This window comes from Cinclus cinclus, chromosome 2, assembly GCF_963662255.1.
Source record: "Cinclus cinclus chromosome 2, bCinCin1.1, whole genome shotgun sequence".
In the NCBI taxonomy this organism is placed as follows: Eukaryota; Metazoa; Chordata; class Aves; order Passeriformes; family Cinclidae; genus Cinclus; species Cinclus cinclus.
In genome coordinates this window covers 46305783-46326454 of record NC_085047.1, presented here as the reverse complement: position 1 = coordinate 46326454, position 20672 = coordinate 46305783, and the positions used below count along the sequence as shown (strand labels likewise).

Below are 20672 nucleotides of genomic sequence, written 5' to 3'. Positions count from 1 at the left end.
AATAACCACCTGAGCTTCTTTCCCTGGTTCTGTGCAGTTAAAATGCACCTGCAGCTGCAGAGAAATCCTTGAGATCTTTCAGGGAACATCCTGGCAGTTTGCAACTTACCTTCTTTTCAGATCTGCCAGTACAAGTCTCCTCAAAGAGCTTGAAAGTCACTTTCTACCACCCGGTCAGACCCAGGGAAAAGCCTTTATTTTCTCTGGGACTATTCTCCACACCACAGACTTCTTGTTATCCAACAAAAACCAACACAGAAGTGAGACAAGTTCTCAGTTTTTCCAGTCTGTGGAAGCTGCTGGCAAAAAGACTGGGGGGAGTTACAGGGCTGAAAAGGCACTGTCTTTTGGGCAATGAAAGGAGGGCAGTAGAAGAATCAGGACTGGGAAGAATATATGTAAAGTTTGTAAGGATGTCAGGGACAGCCTAACATAGCAGACAGATAATTCAGACTAGCGGGGCAAGAGTTCCAGAGGTTTCTTCACCAGCAGCCTTTGTACCCCAAGGATACTGCCATGTTCAAAATGTTCTCCACCTCTTATTGCACAAAGCAGGGGAAGAGCCAACATCCTTATCCCTTTCCAACCTGTTACAGACAAGAGCTGTGAAACTGATGAATACAAAACCACCACTTCACCCTTCCCATAACTATTCATAATAATTTATGCTGTTATAAATTACTGACTCTTTTAATGAAATACCTGTTCAGTCCCTAGTTTTTATCTCCAACTGTCATCCCAATTTATCAGTAAGGGTTATAAACTATAAGCGTTGACCATTACTTAGCCCTTAAATTCAAAAGTTCCTCTATTTATACCTAACATTTGTTTATCACCTGTAGAACATGCAGGAAAGGAACATAAGAAACCAGAAACACTTGGGCAAGAAAAGGGTCACACTGGCCCAGGAACACTTTATTCATCTGCAGAAGAATTACTTTTGTAAAAAAAATTGTTGGGATTTTTTTGTTGTTTGTTTTTTAATGTTAGCAAGGCATCTAATACTTTCCCTGGCTAAACTCACACATTTATTTTTGAGGTTTTACATACCAAATACACTGTCTGGGACTTGTGCTGCTGCTAGTCTGGAATTTGTCTGTACCACAGAATTGAGAAGAGTCCTTCTGAGCATCAGTGCTACGGTGTAGCCTGGCTCCACATCCCCCAAACCCCAGAGAAGCATGATCTGCCTTCCTCTGACAAAGGAAGCTGCCCTCAGTTCAACAGCACTTTTGTGTATTTTGCTGTTTGGTTTTGTGTCTGGTTGTTTCAGGTCAGCAGAATCATTCCAGCAAGCTAACCACTCCCCACTCTGCTGGCAACATTTCCCACTTAGGTACAAGGTGGTGTATAACCTGGAGATGTATATCCTTTTATATTACATACTTAGTGGCCCTTGGCCAAACAAGTCTTCCTGAAGCCTACTTCAGCTTCCTTTATTATTTCCTGTACAGAGCAGAGCCTCATAGTCTTGCAAAATTTCTGTTAATTTTACAGCTCCAAGTTGTTGCCTATTGACCAATAGCAGTCAATCTTGAGCGTGCAGCTGCCTGCTTGGTTCCTGTCAGGACAGGAGCTCTCCTAATGCTGTCTCTGCACAGGGGCACCAGTGCCAGCTTTGCACACAGCTTTGTGTGTTTCAGTGCCCAAGAGCTCTTTAGGTGCTGTAGATTTTGCCCCATCAGCGTAACAATCTTACTCTGTCACCCTGCCTTCTTTTTTAATCTTCTGCACTGAATATAGACAGCAGCTAAAAGTCAGCAGCTTTTGAGCATTCTCCAAATTATGTGCTTATTTTTTTTCAAACCTCAGTGACAGTGAAGCCCTTGCTCTCGGATACCCACAGATGAAGAGAGAGAGACTTGGCTTTGACACGTGAAGTGAAGGAGCCATCTGGTGGGACTTGTGGCAGGCGTTTCACAACAGTTGAATTGCCAGGAAAAAGTTTTAAAGTGGGGTATGAAGAAAATCTAGGGAATGAAAAAACAGAGTGGGTATTTGAGAATGTGACTTGTCCATATGTTCTGGGCCACAGCCTGGACACGTCCCAGACAGCCTCACTAGCATGTTCTCATGGGCATTGCACTGGGCACGGGAATAGCACCCAAAGGGCCCTGGGATTGTTGCTGACTGAGAGCACCACAGAGACACATGACCTCCAGGGCACAGCTATAACCCAGCACGGATCTGTTGGAGGAACATGTTGGTGTGGGCTTGACTGTAGCTTCTGCCTGGAAAGCTCTTTTTAATAGTCACTCCTTTTCTTAATTTTGTTAGCAGCATGAGATTTCCACTGTATCCCTTTAGTTCCTTGTGACTCTTCCTTCCCAGCTCCTTTCAACTCCCAGTTCAACCCCTTTATCTCTTAAGCTAAAGCAAGAGGAAATGTTTCCCATTATACACTTGCATGCAAGAAATTACTTGGTTAATATGATGCATACATAGGTGCAACCAGGTGGTTACTGAATCATCCTATTCTTGTTTTTAATCTGACTCAGGACACAAATTTCAGACCTTGGCAAACTGCTGGATCAGTCACGTAGTCAACGACTTGAATGTTGACAAAAGGAACAAGAGAATGTACTTTATTCCAATTAAATTAAAGCAGTAAAAAAGATGTGAATCCAGCTCGACTTCCGTGGAGGAATCACACATTATTCTCAGCTATTGCCTGTTTTTCCACCATCCCCCTTGCGTTCCTGTCACTGGGTCCAAGGACTCACACCAGAAATTTTAATCACAACGCCTTCCACCCACATCTTCCCCTTCTTTTTGTGGGGTGTGCAGAATCAGACCTTTTACCATTGTTGGCATCCAGCCTCTCCTCAATCTTCACTGGCACAACCCTTTGTATTCAGGAGCCCTTAAAAGCTCCATCATCCCAGCTTTTAAGCAATTTCTCTCCCCCTAACTGAGTGTTTGCCACTGATATGTCTCTTTGTCTTCTTCCCACCCTTATCTGTGAATAAGCAAATTATTGCGGGTTTCTTCTAATCTCTATGTTCTCCGAGAGATAGAGAAGGACAAAACCTCCTCAGATAAGCATCAAAAATTAAAAGCGTTCCTGGCAAACTTGAGAAGTTTGCCTGAACTCTAACAGTTCACTTACAGACATGGAATATGCATGGCAAAGGGTGGGAATTGGTCAAAGGTAAGGTCTGCTCCTAGCTCTGTCTGTGCCCTACATCCCTCTTCTTTGGGAAGAGAATATTTCCAAGACATTATTTCTGAGACGTGCAAGCATCTCCTCAGACACAAAGAAAATCGCAGAGTTCTTTTATAGATCCTGCTCTGCCTGTTCCTGGCCTTATGGTGCATCTTTGTGAAAAGTTATCACTCTCTCACATGAAACTCCTCACCCTGCCACAATTTTTTTTTTTTTCAACAGGTAGTAAAGAGGGGTCCTACCCACCGACTCTGTGGAGGGGTTTGAGCCTTTGAGCACAAGCAGGGACAGAAGCTGGTGGAGCTGAGTACAGTGGAGAGAGACTATGAGAGCTGCAAGGCAAGCTGTGAAAGTGGAAGGTGTCCCAGGAGCTGCAGGGCTTGGACAAAAGACCTGGGAAGCAGAGGGAAGCATACTTATCTATTCTAATTAGGGAGGAAAGGCGAACAGCTACGACAAAGAAAATTCTGGTTGCCACAGGGAGTTGAAACAAAGGATTGGGCAGGGATTTACACTTTAAAATATGTCACTCTTTTTTTTTTTCTTTTGTTATTCTGCACAGCCAAGTGAAAAGGAAGAACACATGCTTCTATATGAAGTAAATTTGAAAGATGATCTTGAGGAACTTCAGGAAGACAGCTCTTACCCAGAGAAGTAAACCAGGTGCTGTGTCCCTCTCCATAAGTCTCCTGAATTCTTTGAACTAGGCAGCAAACATAAAAGAAGGTTGATGTCTTCTATGCTGCCTTCTTTTGTCAGGGGTCTTAAGCTTTGTCCTCAGAGACTGTAATGATCATGGGATTGATGCCTGTGCAGCAGCACTGACATAAACCAGCATCTACATCACGCTGAGTTTACAAAGCACACTGTGTGCTGTTTTCACACACAGAGCAGCCCCTCAATCCCTGATCCTCCTCCTACAACATAAACCAAAGCAGTATTTTTATCACATTAACCTTTTACTGAAAAAAAAATCTGAAAGCTGACAAAGTAATCAAGTATTTATATGAAACCATGAAAGTTTGTTCTTTGTAAATAATATGTTCCCTGAAAATCACACATGAGCCCATTATTTCTGTGTGGGGAGGGAGGAGGCAGAGTTGTACCCAGCATGGTGGCTCTGTAAGATTTAACAATTCAATATTGTGTAATAGGTATGGACGCTATGGATTTGAGCTCTTACAACCACGTAGTTACATTAGCCAGACCTTGCCAACAGCACTTCAGGCACTTTTCTATAAAATAGAAGGCTGGGAGGGCAATTAAAGTGAACATAACAAAAATGACTGTGTACCTATTTCAGACACTAATATACACATAAAAATATTGAAGGAGACAAAATTATTTGCTCAAGGACTAAACAAGTACAGTATTTTTGGTCGTGTAATGACTAAAATGAGTGTTTGAACAGCAGAGGCAAACTGGTTACACATGCTGAGTTGAACTGGGAAGATGCTTTTATTGCTGATGTTAGTGTAAAAACCCAGATGTAACATGTTTAATCCAGCCTCAAAGAAATGAAAACTATTTCCAAAGCGTGGTCTGAGTCCATAGCTGCATTTCCAGTTGATTAATGACAGTTGTGCACAACAAGTAGTGAGTAAGCTGCTAGGTGTTGAAAGAGCTTCATTTGAAGCAGAAGTAGTGAATAAGGAGGTTGCGATACATATGAATCAGCAAAAATTAAAATCTTTGTGAATTATAAAAGTGGTGTTTTGTGTCAGTCAAAATTAAACCTGACCATAAGGAATAGCAGATCTTATCCAGTGTAACAGGATAATAAAATTGTAAGTGAACCTGGGCATCTGCTGATGCAAACTAATACACAGTGTGAAAATTAGTTCAAAACACACCTATTTAAGTGTACGGGCATATGTATACCAGGAGGTACTATTCTAATTTCTAACAGTGCTTGGGAAAGAATCTTGAACTGACCATGGAAAAAGTCAACTTATTGCTACTATGTGTCTGAAAAATGAAAGCAGGCAAATAGGAATGACTAGAAAATGATGGCAGATGCCACAGGAAGTATTGTTCTGTGAATTTATAAACTGTTCAGGAACTTGGACTGCTTTTGTAAAAAATGACACACCTCACAAGTTGTGATGAGAATAATGAAGACATATAACAGCTCATGCATGGAGCTACAGCAAATTAGGCCTTTCATCACAGAATAAAAAGCATGGGGAGAGGATATGACAGAAGTTTATGTACTCTTAAAGGAGATGAACAGGGAAAGACAATTAGCTATTATTGCCAATGGTAAGGACTCAGGAATGTCCCATGAAATTATTTAAGAGCAAGTTTTCTTTCACCACAGATAATTAAGCTATTGAGTTAATTACTCCAGGATCATGTGGATATATATATATATATATAGAGATATATATATATATGTGATAAATATTAAATATTTATATAAACCATATAGAGATGATATCAAGACACAGTAAGGCAAAGCAGAGTGTTAAACAAGTGGTATTAAAAATATTAAAAGTATAGATCCAGACAGAGTCTCTGGAGGTGGCTGAGGGCTGTTGAATGCAGAGATGAAGACACAGTCTTTGGAAAGCCATAGGGCATTACCGGGAGATGATGCCAAGATTTCTGCTATCCTGAGATAAGCTAAAACCTGTTTCTGAGTTGAGGAAGTTACAACAGTGTTTATTTTCCTATTTTTATAAAGCTTTTATTTCCGCACTACTTCATGACCCGCAAGAAATAAAGTTTTGTATATACACGAACACTTGGTAGCGTTCACCAGCTTCAGTGCTATCCCTTCCTTACAAATGAACCTTTATGGATTCCAGAGTTGTTAAAACTTGTCTCTTGCACCTCCTGCCAATGAAACAGGTGTTAAGAAAAGTGTATGCAACAAGCCTGCAATCCTGGATTTATGCTCTGTCAGAATTCCTTGCTAGTATTTCCCTCTCCTTCCCAAATAAAGCATTACATACATGAGCAAGCAAACAAAAATCAAGGAAACTAACAGCAACACTTAGCTTTAGCATAGAATTTGTTTGTCTGTAAATAAGAAACACTGCGGCAGTACTGAGCAACAGGAGCTGTGAATTTTTTCCAAGCATTTACAATTACTATGTATCAAACCTGGGAATCATTCCATAAAACATAGTTAGCTATTCAAGATCTTTCTTTTTAGATTATTTAAAGATCTTATATTCCAGTGAAGCTCTTAATACACCTACAGCACCCTTCTGGACAAAACATCCAGTGCACAGCTGGATAAACATGTCATGCAAACATGGTGAGCAACTGGCTCACAGGTCAGGGACAAAGAGTTACAGGGAATGGGGTGATATCACACTGGTGACCTGTCACTACTGGGGTTCCACAGGGCTCCATGCTCTGCCCTGTGCTCTTCAGTATCTTCATAAATGACTTGGACACAAGACTGGAAGGGATACTAAGTAACTTTACCAGCCATACTCAGTTGAGAGGAGCAGTTGATTCCCTTGAAGGCAGGGAGGCCATGCAGAGAGACCTGGACAAATCAGAGGGGTGGGCAATCACCAACCAGATGAAGCTCAAGAAGGGAATGTGCTGGATTCTGAACCTGGGAGGGTTCAACCCTGGATGTACATCTCTGGGGAATGAGATGCTGGGGAGCAGTGCCACAGCAAGGGACTTGGGGGTTCCTTGGCTGATGGCCAAGTTGAACATGAGCCAGCAGTGCCCTGGGAGCCAGGAGGGCCAGCCCTGTCCTGGGGGGCATCAGGGACAGCATCACAGCTGGGCAAGGGAGGGGATTGTCCTGCTCTGCTCTGAGCTGGGACAGCCTCACCTCCAGTGCTGGGGACAGGTTTTGGTGCCACAATATAAAAAAAAGACATTAAATTATTAGAGAGTGTCCAAAGGAGGGCAGCAAAGGTGGTGAAGGGCCTTGAGGGGAAGCCATATATGAGGAGTGGCTGAGGTGACTTGGTGTGTTCAGCCTGGAGGAGACTGAGGACAGACCCCACTGCAGTCTGGAGCTTCCTTGAGAGGGGAAGAGGAGGGGCAGGCACTGATCTCTGCTCTGTGTGACAGTGACAGGACCTGAGGGAATGGCCTGAAGCTGTGTCAGGGGAAGTTTAGGCTGGACATTAGGAAAAGTTTCTTCACCCAGAGGGTGTTAGGGCACTGGAACAGGCTCCCCAGAGAAGTGTTACAGCACTGAGCCTGACAGAATTCAAGAAGCATTTGTGTTCTCAGGCACATGGTGTGACTCTTGGGGTGTCCTGTGCAGAACCAGGAGTTGGACTCGATGATCCTTGTGGATGCCTTTCAACTCAGAATATTCTATGAAGTCCAACTTAATTTTCTAAACCTCTCATAGCAAAGCCAAATTAATGTGTAATTTTACAAATACACACACAAGTTCGAGTTTCTAGTAACTGTTATTTATACCAATTACTAGATCAAGTTTAAATATTATTTAAGTCCCTACTGATGAAAGCATTTTTACTTCCAGACACGTGTCACAAAAACAGGCTCAGTACTAAGGGTAACATACAGAGCTTTACTTCAATACACAGTAACAAACACAGCATTCTCAGCACTACTCTATATACTCAGACAAATTTTTATTATTTTCCCCATACATCCTTTTTAACACAGCATTCATTGCCAGTAGGAATTTTTGTCAGTGTTTTGAAAAGCCAAGACTCTTCACTACGTTGTAATCAAGCATCATTTAATAGAAGTCTTGGATGGATCATTTGGATGAAGTGCAGACTATGATATGAGGCTAACCTGAGCCTGAGAGAAACACTGGGTATACTTTATGTGTTACAAGCAAAGCCCAAGTAAGATGCGGCTTAAAGAGTGCTATAAGAATAAACTTTTTTATTTTTTTTTTTTTTGGTGAGCAACAGAGCTCAATCACCAGACAAATAATACCTAGTGACAGATCTTCACAAGGCAAGTAACTCTGATTTGAGTCATTCTTTATACTTCCTGCTAGATTACTTTCTCACACAAAACCAACTTTAATCCCTACTCCCTTTTCGCAGTAACAGTGAAATCAAGGCTGTGCACCCTAGTGAGGAATTGCTTTTCGAAATAAAACCGAGCATCTTACTTCTATCCTGCCCTTAGCTGCCTGATGTCTTTGTTATCCTTACATCTGGCTACACAAACAACTTTTTTATTATCAATTCATTAGCTCGTTTACCTATTCCTTGTCTTCCAACTCAGGTGCTCTAAGAGGATCTCTGAGGTTTTGTTCTCTAGCTCTGCCTCATCCTAGAGAAAATCTACGGGAGCTGCGTTTTATCTGACCATTGTCCGGACTTTCACAAAGTGACGATTTCCTCCGCTCTCTCGGGTCAGGGGTAGTTTCGGAGTGTCCCGCGGGACTGATTTCACTTCGGGACATGTTTTCTGCCGACACTTGGGAATCAGTCCCGGCGCCGGGCCCTATTTGTCGGGTACCGGGTCCGCTCCTCCCGATGTGTGCCCTGCGCTCATGAACGTCCCCGGTCAAACCCGAGGGCGCTTCCGCGGGTGTCACCACCCCAGCCCCGCTCCGTCCGCAGCAGCTCCCGCTCCGCGGGCACGGCTCAGCCCCCTGCCCGGCCCCGGCCCCGCCCCACCGGAGGATCCCACCGCCGCCTCCCCGGGCGGGGACGGGTTAAAAAGCGGCGGCAGGTGAACGGGGAGGGACCTGAAAACTCGGGGCCGGAGAGGTTGGGGCCATCCGCTCCACAGGCGCCAGGGGATCTGGGAGCGGAGCAGCGTGGCGTGTCTGTCCCGCGTGTCCTGCCCAGCGGAGCGTCCCGAGCGGCTTCCTCGTGTCCTGCCCAGCCGTGCCAGGTGAGGGTCCGGAGCGGCTCCCGCGTGCCGAACCGGTGGGATCGGGATCGAGGTTGGGATGAGGCTGTGCGCCCCCCCGAACGGGTGGCGGTCCGTGTGCCGGAGTGGGGTCGGGCCGGGCAGGTTCGGGGCGGCCCCGACCCGATACAGCCGTGCCCGGGCAGGGGCTGTCAGCCCCCAGCCCCGGCGGGTCGGGCCGGCGCGTTCGGACCGCGCGGCCCGTCCCGGCAGGAGCCGTCGGAACTCCGAGCCAAACCCGGTGTTCGCCTACGGTGTTCGCCGGCGGGATCCTGCCGCTTCCCGCCGCCGAAGGCTCGCAGCCGCGCGGGAACTCGGAGGAATAAAGGTCGGCGCGGAGGGAGGGAGAGGCTGGGATCCAGCTACTAACCCCAGAATGGGGATTTGGAGTGGTTTTCAGTAGCGGTGTCTTGGTTGGCAAGTTGGGCGTCCGGGTGGATTGGCTCCCTAACAGGCAGTTGCAGTGTTTCGGCAGTGGTAGATCAGAGGGAGAGAAGCTTCCCCCCCCCAAAAAAAAAAAAGAAAACCTGCAGCCTTGGTTCGGAACAACAGTGTGAGACGGCGCTTGGAACCCAGACCATTCAGCTCAGCGATATGCACCTCTCAGAGAGACTTTTCTTCAATTCCGATTAGCCCCTTGCAAAGGTTTAATTTGCTTTATTTTAATGACTTTGCAGCAGATATGAGGAAATTACCAGAATGATGCAACTATCTCATCATAGCCTGCATGTTAGCTCAGTGTAAAATTTGTGCCAGTTTAAGCAGAGACAAAGCATGAGAAGTCTCAGGAATTCCAGCCATCTTCTCAAAGTTGTTTTCTTTTTTGCCTTACCCAATTTCACCTTTCCGCATCACTGTAAATCTGACCTCTCCCTCTTGCCTCCAGGCTTGTCCGTACAAGCTAGGCCCTCTATGTGTTGGGGCACGTTTGTCCTTTGGTTGGGATGTAAGTACACCAGGGAAAAAAGTTGTTTTTTCCCCTCTCTGCTGTGTGAGAATGAGAGGTTTTTGTAGACTTCGGGCAGTGTTGCATCGCAAGGTATCATGCTCTTTCCACAGCGCAGCTAGCACCAAGAGGGGATGGAGCTTTTATCCATGGCCTGTGTGGCTCTCCCAGTCTAGCCTTGAGAGATGATGGACCAGCTATACAGGTTCCCAGCTCGGGTTTCAAAGTGTTTTGTCCATTTCAGCGATAGTTTCCAGATGGCTGCAATCAGTGAAAGCTGAGCCCTGAGACTGAAGTCTGAACTTCAGAAAACTTACTTCCAAAGGGGCAAAGAGTGTGGATTTTAGTTTTTAAGAGTAGGAGGAAAGCTGAAATGGAACTTCTCTGATGTTTGACTTTCTGTATTCTGTTGGACTGTGATAGCATCTAGGAAATCAACATAAACTCTTTAGCTGAGGGCTTTCTCTTCTCAACTCTGACTCTGCTTGCCTCCTTTTTGGATGACATAGCAATGAATGTGGAATGGCAGGCTCTACTCTATCTGCCTTTGCCTGCTGGTTTGTGCGGTATAAGCATGCAGCCCTGACAGATCTGGCTTGAGGCTTCTCAGCAGTGCTGGCAAATTCAAACATTGCACTTGTGAGATTAAGGGCTTTGTCTGACCTGCAGCAGAAAGCCTTGGAGGCCTGCTGGAGGTGTTTGGGTGGAGCAAGGACTTCTGCTGAAGGAGGCCAAGTAGTACTTAACTCCAGGATAAAGAAAGCAGCTCAGCCTTCTAGGACTACGGTGCTGGCAAAGAAATCCTGTTAAAAATGCTAGAAAAGTCTCTACTTATTGTCGAGATGTGACTTAACTCATGCAGTGATAGTAATTTCTATTACTTTGAGGAGTACACTTAAAGGCAAAATGCTGACCAGAGCCAACCACAGAAAGGGAAGGAGAGCACGGAGGATGTACAGAGGAACTGTATTAAGATGTACTTATTTTCTGCCCAAAGCCTTGTTGAGTAATACACTGAGGTATGCTTGTCCCATCATTAACTGATGGAAGGAGAGAGTTTACCAATTGTTTGGATCCATAAACATATGGGTGAGATAAATGAAAGTGACTTACACTTGCCTGTGGCTCTGGAGAGACTGTTAGGAAGTTCTCTTTTTCAAAGGTCTGGAGTTGGTTTTTCACTGTTGGAAAAGTGACCATTCTGTGTATTGTGTCATCCTACAGGTAAAAGGACACAGAAAAGAAGATGGATTGGGGAACTCTGCAGGCTGTTTTGGGAGGTGTAAATAAACACTCCACCAGTATCGGGAAGATATGGCTCACAGTCCTCTTCATCTTCCGTATCATGATCCTGGTTGTGGCTGCAGAGAGAGTCTGGGGAGATGAACAACAAGATTTTGTCTGCAACACACTTCAGCCTGGCTGCAGAAATGTTTGCTATGATCACTTTTTCCCCATCTCTCACATCAGACTCTGGGCCCTGCAGCTGATCTTTGTCTCCACACCTGCGCTGCTGGTGGCCATGCATGTGGCTTACACCAGGCATGAGAAGAAAAGGCGGTTCAGAAATGGTGATAAAATTAATATTGAAGAGCTAAAAAATGAAAAGATTCACATTCGGGGCCCCTTGTGGTGGACATACACTAGCAGCATCTTCTTCAGGATTGTCTTTGAAGCAGTCTTCATGTATGTGTTCTATTATATGTACGATGGCTACCAGATGCCCCGCCTGGTGAAGTGCGACGCGTGGCCCTGCCCCAACACAGTGGATTGTTTTGTGTCTCGGCCCACTGAGAAAACCACATTTACTATTTTCATGCTTGCTGTATCTGGGATCTGCATGATGTTGAATCTGGCTGAGTTGTGCTACCTAGTGATAAAAATTTGCATGAAAGGATCCAGGAAAACAACTGTTTTGAAATAAGTCCCCAGTTTCAGGATTTACTGGCTCCCCATTTCCCTTAAACTTTCTTAGGTGTAAGAAAACAGTAAACAATATTTTCACACTGAAGGAAAAGGATAAAAAATGAATGTTCTTTTCTGTTTTAAAACTGATAGCCTCCCTGGGAAGCTCATGCTGAGGCAGATTTGAAAGATCACAAGCTAATTCAGCATTCCTGCATCCACAGTTAGAGCAGCCTTCTGGCACCAGCTTCTCCAAGTATGCTTACTGCTGGGATCCTATTGTTTGGACAGTTAACTCTTCAAACAGTGGGAGTGGAAAGGATCAGAGAAGGCTCTAGTGCCCAGAGGAGATCCAGGAATCACAAACACACTGTGTTGGCTCAAAGGCAAAACACTACCAGAGGTTTTTGGTTAAAAGTAGGGTAAAGGATTTTTTGGGGCACATCACAACTTTTGAGAAGGAAGATGGGGAGGTGATTGTGTTTATACTAGGTGTCCTCTCCAAGTAATCAGGAAAGCAAGAAAATGATGGTGGAATACAGATACTCTGGCAGTGCATGCTGTCAGCTTTGCTTGGCACCAGCATGTTTTTTTCCTCTCATCTTCTTGCCTGCATTAAGAAGCATTTCCTTAAGGTTTGGGGGTGGCCAGTGAATGCCATTAAGGCAATGCTGCCTCTCCATAGTCACAGAGACTACAACAGTGGGAGGAATTAAGTTAATTTTTCATTCTCTTGATCAGATCAGACAAAAAAAGGGATTGACACCTCTGGGAGGGTAGAGGCAGTGCAACTGTCTTCTTACTTCTCTTGTTCTCCCCCAATAGGTTGTGAAGACTCTCAGTACAGTAGACTTTATCTGATGATTATATGTTTTATCACCTGACTGTGCTTTGCTCCGCTGTAAACTTTTAAAACTTTTTCAATAAAAACAAAGAAAAAGCTGCCTTTTTTCATTCTGCTGGTTATTCAAAAGAAGTACATCAACTTACAGTATGCTATCCAGTGCTCCTTCCATTACTGCTTTATTTGTGTCAAGCCTCCACAGCTTTTCTTCATAAAACCTTCTCCCTGTCTGAGGTGCCTTCCAAATGAGTTGAGTAAACCACTCCCAGTCTCTCTGACATTCCACATTGTGAGATTAAATCACCATTCCTTTTCTTAGAGTTGGTCTAGCAGGAACTGCAGACAGTTTGCAGAGCTAAAGTAGCAAAGGAACCCAATAAGAAATGAGGAGGAACTTGGTATTTTTCTTAAATATCTGCTGTGCTGTAAACTGTATACTACTATTTTGAAGTACTGTATCAGTCAGTCTGGTCTTGTCTCAGAAGGTGTTTTATGCCTGCAATGGGCAGCATAGGGCACTTAGGGCAACACAGTTATCTCCCAGGTGTCTGCCCATTGAACCCACTTCTAGAAAGTTGGCTGTTTCTCCTCCTTAGCTTTAATAACTGGCTTGTCCCCAAAATGAATGAGCGCTATCTCAGCTTCTCTCTTTGCATTCATCTTTTACTGTACATTTAAATTTGTTACTGTTGGAGTAAAAAAAGCTGTATTAATTAAGACCCACGACCTTCCAGTGTGCACTGAAAGTGGAGCATAAGAGCATAAACAGGCTTCCCTTGCTTGTGAGCTACATCCAGTGCTACAACTTGACTGCAGATGGAAATCTGTCATTTAAGAGGGAAGCAAGAAAACCATAAAAACACAATCCTCAGAACCATGAAAAAAAGATTGGTCATTCATAATGAGCTGGACTAGAAATTTGGACTCTGAAAACATCTTTAATTCCAACTTAGCTCCAAAGAACACTATTTAGGACATATCAGGTTTGTGCTTGATAGAGTTCCTGCATTGTTCCATGTACAAAGAAAGCAAGCTAGTCTCAGTATTCTAGTATTACATTTCTTTTGTAACAAGATTTTTTTTCTGAAATTATAATTAAAGCAGTTTTGTGGTGTCTGTTTTCTGCATTACTTGTATGTGCTCTGTTGTTACCTAATGTGTTTAATGAAAATCATGTGTTAATGTGTTTAATGAAAATGTGTTTATAATGGAAAATGTATGCAGCAATACTATACTCAATAGCCAAGGGCTAATGTAAGGATTTTAGCCTTCTGCTGCAGGTTGCTGTTTCCATTGCTTACACTGCCTGTTACCCTGAGGTTTCCTGAGCTCATAGTGGAAGGTCACATACGTGCTCCTCTTGAAATCAAATATGCTGCTTAAAACAGCCTTGCAGCTGGAAAAGGCCAGTGATAAACTTAACCAGTTCCGTAAATTTAACCAAACTCTAGGGAAAGAGTTTCTTTTTGCCCCCTACCTTTGAATTTAGCTGGAACTTGGAATGAGATACAGCAAAACTTAACACTAACACTATGAAGTCATCTTCAACTAGCAGTTTGGCAACCAGATTATCAGACAGGAAAAAAAAAAAGATGGAACTGGGGAAAGTGTTTGGATGTAGCCAAGAGAGGGCTTTGATCCAGAACAGCAGCATCAGGCAATGATAGCTATGAGATCTGTATATATTTAATTTGACTGAACAGCTGCTTTGTATGTGAAAAAAAATATCAGATACTTTATAGGAACATAGGAATTGCACCTATTTCTACATGTGCTACATTGCATAGCTGATCTTCTACAGATGGATTTCATACAGATTAAAATATATCACTGTTTTGAAACTGTGTGTGTTCTTTCCTGAAATGCACTAGTAGTGTCTGCATCTCTGGTACTTGGTTTGTAGGCTTTCCTCAGAATAAAGATTGCAAACTTGTTGAAAACTTAAGCAGCAAATCTGAGGTCATGACTGTGAAAGAGACTGATTCCTCATTGTTCAGTGTCCAGCATAGCCAGGACGTAAAGTGCTTAATAATGTGGTATCAGCACTAGGAACTGGCTGAAATTATTCTTCAACTGAAATTGCCAGGAAAAATCATCATTGACTCAATCAGGGTAAACTTCATGCAAAACCTTGAAACCAAAACTTCAAACATGTTTGTCAGAAGAGTAAGGAGTTGAGGGGAAGCAAACTTCATTGGTAACTCATGGTCCCAGACAGAGAAAAAATCATAACTACCTTGGGAGAAAGACTGATTTAAAAGGAAATCAGAAGTATAGATCTATATTTATAACTTCTGGATATATAAGTACCTTTATTGAAGGTTTTCTTGGACAAAAATAAAAATAGCCTTTGGTTGTTTGCAGTTATTATAAGCCAATGTGCTAAGTTATTTTATAGCTGATAGGACAAATGTAAAAGACCAGTATATATTTCTCCATATAGAGAAATGCACTCCTGTATTATGGAGATTCGACTCAAAATAGCAACTATGTTAAATCCTACTTTATTCTCTAAAAGTGTACTGCAGCAGTAAGGAACAACTAAGAGCACTTTGCAAAATTAAACTTGGTGAAAATTAATATGTTCTTTTTCTCTAATTAAAATTTCCTCACCTGAAAATTAGGCTAATGGGATTTACCCCCATAGCAAAATCACACTCAAAGAATTGCATTGTATTTTTGTTCACCTGTTCTGATATTCAGGACAGCCACTACCCTGACGGTTAATTACAGGGTCATTTGATTTTTCATGATCTTATTATCTACACAGTCATTTGAACTTGCTTGTCAACAGTGGCAAGAGTAATGGTAACCATTTGAAGCTTATTGAGCTAAGACTAATGGTAATGACTTTCAAGATAGTTCAGAAGGTACCTACACTTTTGTCCCCATCTGACCAACCTACCTTGTCTTTATCATTTTCTCTTGCAGATTATATTTCTCTTCTATAAAGCTGGCTCAGATTTGACTTGGCTATTTTCTATACAAAATTTCCTAGCCACCAAAAGAAAGTCTTTATAACTCAGGCTTGGAAATTCATTGTTTAATTTGGAAGGCCCAGATGAGGAAACAATCACAGTTTGTGATTGTCACAAAGTCATATCTCAGACTCCATCTCTGAGAGCATTCCTTGCTCTTGCTATGGCTGGTCCCCCATCCTACTGTAGATTTAAATGTCAGAATTGGTTGCATCATTGCATTTGCCTTCTCCCTTTTTCTGACAATTTAATCACTGCCACTAACTCAGAGATTATTTCACATCTATCTGCTCTATGTATTTGAATACACAAATCCATTGTATTTGAATTAGCCATCTACTAAAAACCTCCTTTCCAAGAATACAACCAGGCTGACAGATGCTTGCAGAAGTCTTTGTGGTAAAGGAGTGGTACAGTAGCAGTATGAGGTACAGTTTGGGGAAGTATGTTTTCAGTGAACTGAAAGAACTTGCAGAGTTGAGCCATGAATGACTGCAGATTGTAGATGAATGTTCTGAACAGCAGCATATATTCTGTGTGCTGCTAAGAACCAGCATTTTGGTTATAGCCTGGCACAGTCCCCAGGAAAAGGAATTTTGCAATGTGTGGTGCAGACATGCTGGTCTGAAGCACAAGACATTTTTCAATGGACAAGTTGTGCTGGGCAGGTTTACTTGCCTATGCAAGATTTATATTTTCTGTTGTCTGGGCAATTATGGCAATTTGGACACATCATCTGGGAAAGACAGTAGCAGGCTTAAAACTGTAAGTTGAGATAATGAAATAGGGTTTAAAAATGTTCTGTATATAATTTTCTGTGGAGATTTAATCTTTACGAAAACATATAAAAACTCCTCCAACACCTCTCATCAATCCACACATTAGCAGGAGGAATGCTGCACTTCTGTTGTGATGACTGGAAAACTTGCTATCTATTTGGTGTCCAACTATCAACATTTCCTTCATCACAAGACTTCTTTCACTTGACTTGAAAGTATAATGGCAGTCCTGGTACACCGAATCAACCCTGACTCTCATTGTTCCTGAGTTTCCCCAACTGAAAGATAAAGGGGACAACTGCGTCATGTTCACAGGGATCAGAACAGTTTAATAAAGCCCTGTTTGTTAAGATCATTGCAACAGGTGCCAGAAAAAATATAATTATTGTGTATAAAAATTTCAAACCTATGTTGCATCATTAGTGTAATGTCTGCTTACACTTTGTCATGTCCCTGCCCTAGGTATTGCATCCTTTCCAAAGACTGAGTGTTTAATATACAGTTTAAACAGCTTCCAGAATCTGTCCAGCACAGATTTAAAAAAAAAAAAAGTCTACTTCTTAACACACATGTGCACAAAGACACAGAATAGCAAACTGACTAAATCATTCCCTCGCTGTTGTCTGATAGAAGACTCAATGAGACATTGCAACACGGATTTGCCAGGCATAATTTCTGCCTATGCCATGATATTGATTTTGTGTATTGCAGTAAAATAGTTATTAATGACTCATCGTCAGAGCATCAGGATCCACCAAATGGGATAAACTGTATGCAGCTGGGAGGAGCTGAAGGTAAGTGGGAAGATAAGCTTAGGATTCAATAAGATCTTTATCACCGGGAGAAATGGTTTAACAATAGCAGTTTTAGAAGACTAAAAGGTCTAAGTGCTAAGAAGGTCTAAGTGCTTCTGTTGTGAAACATTAAGCACTTGCAAAACTGTGGGATGGAGACCAGTTCTGAAGCAAAGTTTTGTAAAGAAGAGCTGGAGTTTGTGGAAGACCATGCTTGGAACATTACACAATAACGCGGCTGACTTGAAAAAACATACTGGTATGCATTCAAGGTTTATCAAAACCAAGATGTTTGAAATTAAGTTTTAAGTCTTGTTAGCACCCAGAAGTCTATTTGCCAGTGCAGGGTTTGTCCAGGATTATTTCTGTCAACATGATTCTTTTGTGCTTTTAGCAAATGTAATAAAATATTGGTGTGCTGTAGTATGTTCTACCTAACTATATGAAGTGGTATTGTGAGTAAATAAAATTCCAATTAACGTAAGCGAAATTGGTGATGTATTTTTTTCCTCAGCACAGTTAGTAAAAAGCTCCTTATGCCTTGATTGTATGTCTCACAGAACAGGCACAGTCCCAACAGGATAAAGACAGAAACCCAGATCACTGTTCAGTTTTGATCACTGTTCATTTTTGCAGCCCATTTTACTGTATGTGCAAACATTGGTGGAGTTCACTGAAGCCTGGTCCACAGCCAGGAGATTACTTCCCACCAATGGCATGCCATTTTGTGCTACCAATGTCTTTAATTCCACAGACAGACCATCACATACTGCAGCATTTTGAATTTTGTAGAGGAATTTTCCCTTACATAATACTGTTTATTCTATTTTATAGGAAAATGCCTATTGCTGTTCCTTTCTGTGAAAGGCAGTAATTATTTCAGACCTTTACAAATTCATCATGCATGGCACCCAGGTACATTCCTGGTAAAACATACTGTATTTGCTCTTATCCTGAACACAATGAAAAATAACATCCTTGTTTAGAAGCCTTGTTTGTGGTTTGGCACAATGAGCTGCCCACTAGCAATACTAGTTTAGGGCATTAATACTGATGTCATTCCTTCCTGCTCCTTCTTATCCCGTCTGTATCTCTCTCCCAGCCCATTCAACACGGTGCCTCCAATCCCAGGACCTGCACTGAGCCAGCACAGTTGTTTGCACAGCTGTGCTCAGCACTGGACTGACCCATTGTTTTAGCTGATGAAGAAACAAATGTTTTGCTCTGCTGGATTGTTTTTCAGATGGATTAATTCCTTGATCTTCATTACAAGGAGACCATGTGAACTTCCACACTGACAAGACTGGAGCAGTAAGCAGTAAGGTGTTGGGCAAGAAGAGCTGCAGGGAGTGAGTGGAATGGGTGGAGGGAATGGCAACATGAAGTTTATTTGCTGCTACACATGCTGCAATTTCAAACCGCAGCCTCTGGCTGTGTTTTCCTGAGTGACTGCTACTAGAAAGGCAAAAAGCTGCCTTTTCTCCCTTTGCTGCTGTACCCTTCTGTGCTCCCTATTATTCTCTTCTGACCGTGCTTCTCAGCTACTGGCCATCTTCTTCCTTGCTACAACACAATTTTTCCTCAACTTTTGTATGAGTTGATTCAACTCACTAACTCAGCAGTGAACAATTTGAACTCTGCATTTTAAATTTGTTTTCTTCAGCTCAGATTTCTGCCAGATTTCCTGTTGTGGCAGGAATCAATGTGTTTCAAATTCCAATATTTTTATTTCATATTTCTGTCTGTAGTGTCAGGAAAAAAAAGTAGCATCATACCATGACAGAATGATAGCAGGTATAATTCCTCTTAGAAGTCTGCATGTCCTGTGTTTCTCTTTTTGATTCTTCCTCCTAACGGATGCCTGGCTCTTGTATAGTTATAATTCTTCCTCTGCTACATCTTACATGGAGCTTTTGATTCCATGAAGATGAATGGAAAGCATCTTGCTGTTCCATATCCCAGAACACTCAGATTTATGTTGTTGTTGTTGTTCTTGTTGTTCTTGTAGCATTAGGAGATTTCCCGCATTTCCAAAGGAAAGAATCAGAAAGGACCAGAGGAAGCTGGTTCTGGTGGGTGAAACACCAGCCTAGAGTATCAGTGCTATTCTCAGAACAATATAACCTAGGACGAGATATTTAGTTTTCCCGTGCCTCCATTCCTACAAAGGAGAACTCACAGTGTTGTCCTACAAAACTAGAAATAGTAATACTTCCTGACATCAGTTCTTATGCTGCCTTCTGTGATATGCTTAGCTGTAGTGTCATACAGAACAGAACACTAATCACTAACTGGTACAATAATAAAAACTAGTACATAATATGAGATCAAACTACAACGTCAGTCTTTTTACTGTCGTGTTATTTATTATTTAATAATTCTAAAGTCCTTCGATTCATCCGTGTAGAAAACAACTAGAGATTTTAATGCTCCTTACTTCAAGCTGTGCCTCCGGGGGTAGCAGTACCCTTTCCCAGAATTTAAATACCTTTAGTGCCATCTTCTGTAGGGAAGTGGCATGTCAAGCGCAATTCTCCTTACTGATACACCGTACAGTGCCACGATGAGCTGAACTGAAGGCGTTTGTAGCTCTTTTTTTCAGCTGACTGTGAGAGTAAAATTGCTATCAGCACTGCTGAGCCATGTGTCACTTTGCCATGGTTTATGACTGAAGACACGTACCACAGTTTAGGGGTCTTTCCACCAGATCGTGCTTGGATGCACAGTTACATAAGAGTGATCATCTTCAGTACTTCAAAATACATTTTTATATTAGAAATAGCAGGGGGTACAATACTGTCTTAGATCAATACTGATCTGAAAATATATATTTTCCTTGTTGAGCAGCAGCTCAGTTTCAGACTAAGATCAATTAAGAAATATCTTTATCTTACTAGATCTTTTTATAATTTCATAAAGCTTGGTGTTTATTTTATTTTTTTTTCTGTGTACCTTGTCATGAAAACCTGATTCATCTAATCTTAAGAAGTTTCCTGATGGCTCTGTCTCCCCACTTCATGAATTCACTTTGCACTACTAAATGTACTACTAAATGTCTGTCTGCATGTGGAAGGGGGGTTGTCACCTGCGTGGAGGTTTGGATGGTAGACAAAAGACAGTACTAAAGAAGATAATTAATCCTTCTCTGGAGACATTAAAAACCCAGCTGGACATGTTCCATGTGTAACCTGTTGTAGGTGAATCTGCCTTGGCAAAGATGTTGGACTGCATGATCTCCAGAGGTCCCTTGCAACTTTAATCATTCTGTGATTCTGTGTTAATTAAAGAAAGGCTGAAAAATTTCTAAGTGTGCATTTTAATGTAAAAATTTAAAAATCACCTTAAGTTGTGTGTTGCTGTCTAGTGTTAATGCCAATGGAGAGAACCCTTAAAACACAATGAGAACTTGCAGTGCTGTGTTTCTTTAA

The 20672-nt window shown here is 42.3% G+C and overlaps 1 protein-coding gene across 1 annotated transcript; it reads left to right on the top strand.

The window, feature by feature from the left end:
• The first annotated feature begins 11190 nt into the window (after nt 1-11190).
• On the top strand, nt 11191-11868 carry LOC134057675 (gap junction beta-2 protein-like). The gene has a single exon (XM_062514649.1). The coding sequence runs from the start codon at nt 11191-11193 to the stop codon at nt 11866-11868; it is 678 nt and encodes a 225-aa protein (XP_062370633.1).
• Nucleotides 11869-20672: the final 8804 nt, after the last annotated feature.

Bases quoted from the DNA above. Each gene is read 5' to 3' on its own strand.
- LOC134057675 (XM_062514649.1), top strand. From the start codon at position 11,191: ATGGATTGGGGAACTCTGCAGGCTGTTTTGGGAGGTGTAAATAAACAC.